At 40.8% G+C, this 10979-nt stretch overlaps 1 protein-coding gene across 1 annotated transcript in view; it reads right to left on the bottom strand.

Moving 5' to 3' along the window:
- mfng (MFNG O-fucosylpeptide 3-beta-N-acetylglucosaminyltransferase) overlaps window positions 1-9693 on the bottom strand; it is a 19527-nt gene extending 9834 nt beyond the window's left edge. Inside the window, exons 1-4 of the mRNA XM_020617849.1 lie at window positions 8997-9693; window positions 3682-3727; window positions 1995-2097; window positions 504-657 (exon numbers count right to left, since the gene is read on the bottom strand). Coding sequence (XP_020473505.1) covers window positions 504-657; window positions 1995-2097; window positions 3682-3727; window positions 8997-9383 — 690 coding nt within the window. The 5' untranslated portion in view covers window positions 9384-9693. The remainder of the gene's footprint in view (window positions 1-503; window positions 658-1994; window positions 2098-3681; window positions 3728-8996) is intronic.
- Between the last annotated feature and the right edge of the window lie 1286 nt (window positions 9694-10979).

Here is a 10979-nt window from a genome sequence, read left to right as displayed (position 1 = left end):
AGCTTTAAAAAATACATCTGTGGGGTGGCACTGTAGACAGAAATGTATGTCAGAGGGGTCACCCTGCCTTAAGGAGTTATCAGTCCATATAAATTTAATTCAGGCAAGGTTCCAGGGGACTTATAGTGTGCTGTGGTGCACAGAGGCTTTCTCTTTCCTGCCAAAAAGAAAAATATCTGGGGAAAGACTGAGGTCTTGTAACATTTCAGCATAAAAATGAAGTGATGAGGTGCAGTGGTGAGCGTTGTGGCTATTCTCCACCATAGGACTCAGTAAACAGACTAACCCCACAGCATGTTGACATGCTGCTCTTTTTGAAAAAAAGAACATATTTATTGAGATCTAGCAGTAAAAAAATAGATGTCAATAAATGTTTTTTCTGAACATTTGCTGATGATCACAACATGTAGTTAGCACATCTCCGTGTGAGAACAGGTTTAATCTGCCAAAAAATCGAAAAACTCCCTTTGTTGCTCAAAGTAAAAAATACTGTGGAACGGTACCGTTGAGTTTCCCTCCAGCAGCTCATGAGCAGTGATGGGCTTGTCCAGGCTCGGCTTGCCCACGTAGATGTCTCTCTCCTGGGGGAAGGCTGAGAGCAAAGAGAGGAGGGCCTCGGCGTTCACGTAGTTGTCATCATCCACGTGACAAAACCACCTGAAGAGCAGCAGACAAGAATACAGGAAAAACAGAAAGTTTAAAAAACAGTTTAAAATGGGTTTGCTTGTTTTAATGAAGGTTTGTCCTCTGTTTTCAGTCTGCCAGTTGAACCCCGCCAGATGTCAGATCTGAGATTTAAAATGTGATTTTCCCCCATGTTGGTCTTATTCTTGCACAGAATGAATCCAACAACAGCTCCCAAAGAACTGAGAACTATCTGGTCCAGATGATGCATCACAATAAACTCTGACTTATTAAAAATCCAGCATTTCTGGTTGTTGAGTGTTTTTATGTCAACACATGCATTTTTACTTTTACTCTGAAATGCCTTATGCACAAAGACAGGAAGTAGAGCTCAGTCATCAGCCAGAGTTTGAAACTTCAGTGTTTCCAAGTGTATAAGAGTATTTTGTGACAGCTATGTGTCAAAGGTCGAGAATGATATTTGGAATTATTTTACCCAGACTTTGTTAAAAATGATCTGAATCCAAACCCACGGTGTGATTATGTATTTCTGAAACATCACTACAACATTTATTTTATTGTGATATTGCTTGTGTTAGGTTGAAAACTAAATGTCATGCTATGATGGAAAGTTGTGTAAGTGGACTGCAAGCTCAGGAAACAGTTGTCCTCATAAGTTCCACAGTATTTCTCTGTGAGTGATCAAGCTGTTTGACTTGTTCTGCCACCTTAATGACTGGACGTGATGTTAAAGCTTCTTTCCAAACCAAACAGACTTTTTTAGTGCACCATCAGAGTCCAAATGCCAGAGCTGCTGGTACCAGACTGGAGCGTTGTCTTGTTTCCCCTGCCATCAACAAGGGTGCCCGACAACACAAAAGGCTTCCAAACCAAACAGCCTCACTTCCCTCTCTAGGCCAAATAACAAAGTGGGGCTTGGAGCAAAAATAAATGGGTTCCATTTCCTCTCTTAATAGCAAGACAGCAGTCTTGGCCTTAGTCACACACCAAACACAAGCTGTTGAGCTTTTTCACAAATCAAAACGATGACCAAATCTCAACAGCACATTGTCTTGTGTACTGTACGAGAGCCTCAGGGAGCGTCATGAGTTAAATCAGAATCAAACAACTCCAAGTCACGCAGGATGTTTGCTAAAATATATATTTCTTCTACTGTCGTGTTTTTCTGATTCTATCAAACTGATAGCAGTAATTCCCACCTGTGTATGCTAATTGGAGGATTATTTACTTCTCTGAGTTCTCCTCTCACTACCTGCTCTTCCCCACAGTGATCGTTAAAGCTTGTAATCTTAATCCGATCTTTAAATCCGGTTTGGGCAGGATGATACACGAACCTTAATCTGTCTCACCTCTTGTCTGAGGCCATGAAGCTGTCGTACTCAGCAGCCATCTTGCAGGACAGAGCCTGCTGGCTGTGATCTGACTGGCAGCCTGTTACCACCATGTTATACCCTGGAGACACACAAGGAGAACATGCAAAGTGTGAGATAATGAGAAAAAAAGACAACGTGCAGAATAAAGAAAGACAGACACAAAGAAAGAAAAAGCTGGATCTACTTGTAAATACACACCAGACATGGTCAAACGCATCTGGACACTCAAACATATTATATGTGATTACTTAGCATGTCATCCCCAAACCAGGGGCATTAATCGGGGCTGGTATAAGAGCCTCTCGTGTTCTGTTACGGCACTCCACAAGGTTTTAGAGCCTGGCTGCAAGCATTTGCTCTCATTAAGCCACAAGAGTATTTGTGAGGTTGGCCACCAATGTTGGAAAATAACATCTGGCTTGCTGTCTGCATTTAAAGTGACCATTTGGTAAATCCCCATGAAGGAAAGCATAAGTTAGCCAATGTTACTTGGCACACCACACAGGCCTGTCACGCATAAACTGAAGCAGTGTACATGGAAGATTGTTTATTTTTTTAGCATTAGTAAATTCAGTTTTCCTACATTTCCAAATCCATAAGCACAAGAACAAAGAGAAAAGAATGTCTTAAATGGCGTACTTCTCTGTTCTGACATAAATTGCAAATGATATGATGCTATACATGTGACATCAGTAACCTCAACTTTGTGAGCATATCGTTAGCCAACTATTTTTGGATGTTGTATTATATAGAAGTATACTAAACTACATTAGATATCGTTAATGACTCAGTGCTATTCTTGGGGAAGTTTACACTCCAGTAATCCAAGAAACCTCCCCCCAGATAGCATTCTTTGACCAAAAAAACAGCCTTATCTCTAAAGCCTTGCAGAGGTGAGGCGTTTTGTTTAAGAATACAAATCTAACTTCTGTGTTCACTGTCGTAAGAATAAGCCAGGTAGCCAAACATGACTATGTTTCAATGAAATAGCCTTTTAATTCAGGTGTGATTTCAATGGCTGTACTGTGCACTTCAATAATAATGCTGCTTACATGTCCTCCATAATGAACTCATGAAGGCTTTTTACCGAAAACATGTAGCTTTAGCTCTTTTAACACATTATTATGCATGTAGCCATGTCATTGAAGTGTGCATTTAAGAAATGCTCAGGCTATCCGCAGCAGTCTTCTCAATCACCTCATAGAGTTAGCATTAGCTAACTACAGCTGATAACATCCACAAGCAGCACCTGCCATTCGAGCAGCCAGCCATGGCTAAAAATGAGAACATGCTTATTCTTGTTTTTTGCTTCAATAAAGGTTTTGAGTAGTGGAGGAAAGCTTGATAGATGCAGCAACAGTAGGCTAGAGTTGGGCTTTGTAAACAGTCAGTTAACCCTAAAGGCGGTTAGGTCTCTGTGTAGGTCAGTCATGTTCTTCTACACCAAAGTGGGGAAACTATTTCTTTATAGACCTTGCTTTGTGCACAGGGCCATTGTCAAATTCAAACAGTGAAGAGACTTCCCCAAACTGATGCCACAATACTGAGCCTTAGATCACCAAATTGTAGTGTCCATATACTTTTGGCCATGCAATATACAGAGCCTAATTTCAATCTGAATTTGACATTCTGTGTGTAAAATTCATTCAGTATAGCTGCTTACCTTCTGAACATAAGCCCTCATCCTCTGTGTCTGTGAAAATGAATGTCTAGAAACAGAAAAACAAAGAAAAACAAAGGGATTTAAACACACCGGCTTTGATTCGATGCTTCATCTGAACATCTGTAACAAATCATCCTGAAAGCAGCTTCATTAGGGAGTAGACACACAAACTCACTCACACACTCATGGGATCAATAATGTTTCGAAGTGAGCAAATGTGAAGCGACAAAAACAAGGTTCCCCACTGTGAAGTAAAACAATGAGTCATTGCACACAGACACACACTAAAACACACATACATTTATGGTCCAAAGTGGTCAGACGAGCACTGTATGGCCAAGTCAATTTGTTCTTTGGCAGATATATGAGTCAAATAAGTTTTGAATCACACATGCTCACAAACTGTACACCTTGGTGTGACTTCTTTCACACACCCCACTCACAGTGTTCAACCAGATACACAGACACTACAACACTGACATCCGCTGGTGGAAACCTGTAAAAACACCACCACGGATCCTCACAAGCAGCAGGTTTCCATTTATGTTACTGTTTTCTTAGGAATTTTCATTTAATCTTTACTGTAAATTAATGTAAAATATACATTCTTCTGTCTCCGTTGCTTTTTTTTTTTTTTTTTTTTTTGCACCTTGACATGCACTGAAACTGTTCTGATGGTGGCCTGGTACCTCACTGAGACACTTTATTTTGGTTTTTCCTTTCATTGTCACCCATTTATTTATTATGCATGATTCCTTGAAACTGGGGGAGGTTGGAACAGGGGATTTGAACAGGCAACGCTTCCATCACACTCCATCTCTGCTGGCCCTTGGGATGAAGTGTGCAGCATGTACTGTGCCAGGCAGGCACTAAATAAACTCAGAAAAGACCAAATCACCTGATAAAGAAGATGAACACAAAAAATAATTCATGTTTTATTCATTAACCAGAGTAAAAGTCATTGCATCAATCACATTACTTACATAGATTTAAAATTCAATCAGATCAAGAACCTTAAGCTTGCAAAGCCATATAGAATAAAACATACATAAAAAATACAGAGAAAACATACAGTACATATGCTAGTATTATTAATGAAATTGAAATGACAATAATAAAGGGCAGATGTGCCTTATCGCAGGAAGAGGAATGTATGTGCATGTGTGGGTGCAGTTTAACAATAGTAAAGTGCTGTGATCCAGCAGAAATAGATATACAGTCTGTTGTACGGAGACTAATCTGGAACATTCTTAATGTAAAAGTCACGGAGTAACTCCAATTCATACAATTCACTGTTTCAATATATCAAGGGATCAGCTTATGTGGCTTTTACATGACTTCAGCTTAAGGAAAACTATCACAAATGTATTCATTAATTCAGGGAGGAATAAAAGCTAACTGGGACAAAAGTGAAGCTTGTTGGAAGTGTTGGAGTTTACTGGGTGAGCAACACACTGCTTCTTCAGTGAGTGTCCCCCACATCTCAAAAACAAATAATAAGCTAGTGTATAGGTTGTTAAGGTTCTGCACAGACAGAGAGGTTTGCACATGGTGATGCTGGTGTGTTTAAAAACAGGTTTGATTATTACAGACTTGATAAAGAATTTTAAAAAGTTTTCAGTGGTGTTATAAAGATGTGCTGTAGATAATGAACTGACCCTCGGCAGTGTGTTGAGTTCACTTGGATTCTGTGACTCTTGAGTCAAACATTGTTTTTTTTATCCTGTTTAATACTGTTATTTACCATGTTTATTGATTTTAAATATTCCTGTCTTTCCATTTTCCTCCATCTCTTCCTTGTAGGCAGCTTCTAAATTTTCACTTCAGTCGTTTTAATAGCGATTAATCTCTGCTCTCACTTCCTTTTGCTTTCAAAGGCCCTTTTTAAAACTTTGTCCATCCCTCCTTCTCATGCATCACTCAAGCAGGAGGAGGGTGAATAAAGAGCTTCCTGGATGAATCCTCCTCACCACTATCACCATGATAAACACCACCACATACCAGTAAAACCCCATGAAAAATAGTCACCTTCACAATTAGTTTCCTCCTCCTCCTCCTGTCATAACTCAAACTAAACTCCCTGCGCTGAAGGCAGTCGACCTGGGCTGAGGAACACAACTGGCAGACTGTGGGCTTGCACTGGCTTGTAAATAGAGTTTGAGAGGATGTTTCACTGAGTTTGGACAGCACCTCACAAATCACAGCTTGTTTTTCACACAGTTAAAGGGCCATTAAGTAGATTTGTATTGCCCCATAGCACAAAATGACTGTAATATATCTCAGTAGGGTTTTTGATCAGTTGTTTAGTGATGTCTTGACTGTGAGGTGGTGAATCTGACTTTCCAGTCTGGCATTTAGAGCCATGTTCCACTGTCACTACTGTGCCTCAAGGAGGCTGAGGGTCAGCTCAGACAGTCAGAGGGCCCTGTGTTGCAATAAATGCATGATGTGCAGCGTGAGTAGCGCATCTGTGTTTCCTAATTTCCTATCTGCGTAATCACAGTTTTCACGACATGTGCACCATGTTGCCTTTTCACCGAGCAGCGGTCTGGGGACTTCATACCGGCAGGTGTGTCCTGATGAAGATGCAGTGTGTCCGGGTCAGTTTTGGGCACGTTGGTAATATGAGGGCGCACAAAGTGACTGCACCACTGACCAGCAAAAACCAGGTCTGTGGTCAACAGTCAAATCATCATTGTTAATTAATGGGCCCCGTGCTGTGATGCACACCTGTCTAGGTGCATGCACAATGCTTATGCACTGTACTTGTTATACCCTGTTATACCACGTCAAAGTTTTCATTCATCTGTAAAATATAGGATAATCACCTTTATTGGCTAAGTATGTTACACACAAGAAATTTATTTCCGGTACAGAATCGAGGCAGCCATCTCAACAGATGACTTTAACCATCACGAGGAAATATCTCTTACAATTTTGTCCAGACCTTCATGGTTCCTATATGATAAATCCTAATGATGTTGGTGATCTACATTTACCTCTCCGAAGATGGAATATAAATTCATTATCAGTAATTTAAAAAGGACAGAAATGTCTGTATTTTTTGCACATGTTGAAAAAGGCAACAATAACAAAACATAAAAACAGTTGTTGGCTCTTCTTACAAATGCACAATAGAGACTGTGTTAACATATGCCGTCACAGTCTGGTATAATAGCTGCACAGCTGCAGATAAAAAGTCCCTGCAGAACATTGTTAAATCAGCTCAGAAAATCATGAGCACTCCACTACTCCCCCTGGAGGATATCTGCAGTAACTGCTGTCTGAAAACACAACATAGCAAAGGGTCCTACTGTTACCCATCATCTGTTTACACGTCTGGCCTCTGGACGGTGTTGTCTGACAATAAAGGCCCACACAACCAGACTGAGGACTGGTTTTTATCTTCCATGAGTGATTGTTGTCCTGACTTGTTTTGTCACTAAAGCTATAATATGGAACTAATTGCTGCTTAAAATTTTAATTGATATTTCTTTTTTAGACTTATTTACTGGTGTTTGTCTATTTATTTGTATTTCCATTTGTGAGCATTGTACCACTGAGAGAGTTGAAATTGCAATTCTGTTGTGTGTTTTACTGGTCACTTTTTCTCTACCGCCACAATTAGAGGGAAAATTCAGTTTGTCTAAAACTTTGCTTGATGACCAAAAACTAAAGACGTTTCCATGAGCCTCAGCTGTATTTTGTAGGGTAAGTCTCCTGGAAGTGAATGTAAGTCTATGTGTGAACTGTGAAAGTGATGACTGTGAGAGTGATGTCTGTAAGAATGTGTGTGTGTGTGTGTGTGTGTGTGTGTGTGTGTGTGTGTGTGTTGAAGGTGAGAGAGGTTCACTCTGTTCTGCAATCTGCCGCTCCACTTCCTGTTCTATGACCAGCTTCCGTTTCAGTATTGTTCACAGAGTCTCAACACTGTAGCTGTTTCCCCTCGGCCCAGACAGCCTGCCTGCACAGCTTCCTGTGTGTGTATGTATGTGTTTTCTTGTATTGCCACATCTAGACATTACCGTTGTGTGTCTGTGCCTATACCGCATACAAGTCTGTTTTGATTTGGGTGTGATGTATGTGTATTCTTAAATCCATATAGGCCAAAGTGATGACATGACAAGCTTGTGAGAAAGAGGAAGATACCCTCAGTATCTTCCTCTTTTTAAAATAGCACTTCTTATTTAAAGCACCACTTCTTTGAAAACTCTTTCTGTATTGTGACATAGAAAACAAGAAGCTCAAAGATGAATGCTTCCTCTCAAGATCCCTGCTCATGTGTTTCACAAAAGGAAACAAGCAGTTTCATGAACCTTAACAAGGAATTAAATAAAATCAAGTGTAATTATCACGTTCCTTTGAAAGACACACTAGTTGCAATTTGCAGTCGATACATATGTATTTTATTCTCCTGGTGACATCTACTGTTCATTACCAGAGGAGACCTGTGCTGTGTCTGTGTATTTGCACAGGCAGTCGTGTATGTCAGCGAGAATCCCTGAGGCACACAACCATCTCCGAATCCTTACATGCATTGTTCCTGAAGACGAACTCAGCAGCAGCCGGGTTGGACAAACCAAGCCTCGACAGATTATGGAGGCTGAGCTCTGAGATAAACAAGTGTTCCTGGTGAACTGTTATATGTTAGGGCAACCGGAGTTGGAAAAGCTTTCCTTAGAAGACAGTGAGAGGATGTGTAAAATGTGGGCCAACATACAGTGCATGTGTGTAAGAGAGAGAGAATTTGACTGACATCTTTCAGACTTGCTTTGGCAATATATTTTGTATTGCATGCCAATAAAGCATCTTTGAACTGATCTGCAGTGGAGGTTAAAGAGAATATGAGAACTTTTGTGTGATTAAACAAATCTGGTGCCAGAAAGCTTAAACTGAGGCCATGTCACTCTGAACGATGCAGTTTCAAAGCAGTGAGGAAGTGATTCTTATCATTTCATCATTAGGCCTACAGCACGTTTTCTGGCAGGCCTAATGGTGAGTCAGATGATTGATCATTTTATTTAAAGAAATGTGTGAAATCGTTTGTTGAAAGTGGAGTTCCAGCCTCAACCTCTAACCTTGGATATGAGCATAATATTATACGTGAGGTTTGCTTTGATTAAGACATATGAACAAAGCCTGTGTAACTTCTAGATGAGGCTGAGACTGCACCTTCTCTCTGAACATCTCCTGTTCACACGGATATCGACAGTCTATCATGGTACATTACAAAAACGCGTTTGTTAGAGCTTCTGGTGGAGTTTCGCTGCACAGCAGTCGAGTGTCTAAAACAGCAGCTGACAACAGAGACTCACATGTGCCTTGGTTCTGGAGATCCACGTCTCCAAAAGGAGCGCAAGACGCGTCTTATGGAACCTCCCAGTGGTCTTCACAGCGATGAAGATGTCCTCCTGCTTTAGTTTCGCCTGGGTGACGCGTGCACCATGCGCGGCTGGGTCTCCTCCGTGCCCGTCGGTAATCTGTCTGTTGCCACTGGTGCAGCTGTTTCTAGCTGGGATCTGTGCGTGCTTGGGCGAGGAGGGCGCCTGTTGGATGGTGTGGTGGACCGCACCGGGTGACGGATGGTGGCCCGCGCTGAGTTTGGGGTGGCTGTTAGTGTGTAAATGGAAATCCACATATAGAATGATGAAGAAGGTGAAAATCAAGACAGGCAGCCTCCGTCGGATCCACCTCTTATTCATGGTAGAAGAAAAAGTTATTTAGATTCCACAGCGCATTAAATATTGAGTTCTTGGTTCCCTCATTTCTTTGTTTTGGTAGAAATTCGTTTCCCCATCACCTCCTCGTCTTCCGTCTTTATGTCCCAACCTTATCATCGATGCGCCTCATTAATTAGCAGATACCTTTCCTGACTGTAGATCATTTATCAGAATCATTTTAATCATAAACCTGATCAACTTTTAGAAATGTAACCGTTTTGAATGCGGGGGCATGACATGATCGATTTCCTCCCCTTCTCTGCATAAAAGTCCTGCCAGATGTATTTGACTTTGTCACATTCGCAGCTCAACCCACCCACTTGCCACTATAGTGCCAAACTAGATCTAATGAGATCATGGGACTTCCTGGCAGAGATTTCAAAATAAAACACAACAACGAGAAATAACCTCCTTCCTGTTACAGTCTCATTTCCTCTGAGAATAGTAGGTTCAACATGAATCACATAATATGGGATGAAATTACTCATCGTGATATTTTCCACTTAATACGTTTAAATAGGCTTAACTGGCTTAATCTCTCAAATGTAAATGTACATATAAAGATAAATGACAGAAAGGAAATATTTATAAAATGTATGATTTGTATTATTGATAATGTGAAGTGGCTCTATTCAGTTTAAATCTGAAATACACCGTGGTGTGTTTACTGTGTTGGGCCAGTTGTTCTCTTTTCTGTGTGTTTGAATGACGATGTTTTTCAGCAAACAGCTGAAACAAAGAACTAGGATTATTTACTGAAGCACATCAGTTATATCTTTAGACTTTACAGCCATGACGGGGTTTTCAAGCAGTGGTCTGCGGGCCTCTGGTCATGCCATCATATAGGAAGTGAACTTTGAACTGAGATTGTTTTGTCAGCTGCTGTTTCTACAGCCACAAATTAACCATCAAAGTCAGAAGCTGCAATGTGGATTACCTATATTTATATATTTATGTTCCATAAATAAATATAATCTATTTCTATTAAGTGTTTGGATGCAATGTGATGACATCAGGTCAACATTCAGGGTCCCCAGCGAAGGAATCCTACACACTTTGATGATCAAATAAAGCCCTGTAATCTTTAGCATATCTATAAAGGTTTCATTAAAGAGTGCATATGTTGTAATTCAGTTAAAAGTCATTTGTTTGTTAAAAAAAACTTTGTTTTTGAATCATTTTTCAAAAACTAAAAGGACAAATATGGGAATTTTGGAAATCAAACAAATAAGAATACAAGTAGGGAGGTGGCCGGTCTGGTGTCATGATGCAAGGACAATAATCTCAGCCTCAACACGGACAAGACGAAGGAGATGATGGTGGACATGAGGAAGGAGAGGAGATCTCATCGGCCACTGTTCATCCGGGGGCTTGAAGTGGAGAGGGTGAGCAGCTTCAAATACCTGGGTGTCCACATCAGTGAGGACCTCACTTGGACACATAACACCACACAGCTTGTCAAGAAGGCCCAACAGTGGCTGTACTTCCTGAGGAGGCTTGGCATGTCACCTAGGATCCTTTGCAACTTCTACAGCTGCATCGTCAAGAGCATCTTGACCAGCTGCATCACCGTCGGGT

Source organism: Monopterus albus, unplaced genomic scaffold, assembly GCF_001952655.1.
Source record: "Monopterus albus unplaced genomic scaffold, M_albus_1.0 scaffold195.1, whole genome shotgun sequence".
In the NCBI taxonomy this organism is placed as follows: Eukaryota; Metazoa; Chordata; class Actinopteri; order Synbranchiformes; family Synbranchidae; genus Monopterus; species Monopterus albus.
The sequence above is the reverse complement of the archived record's forward strand: the minus strand, read 5'-3'. Positions and strand labels throughout refer to the sequence as shown.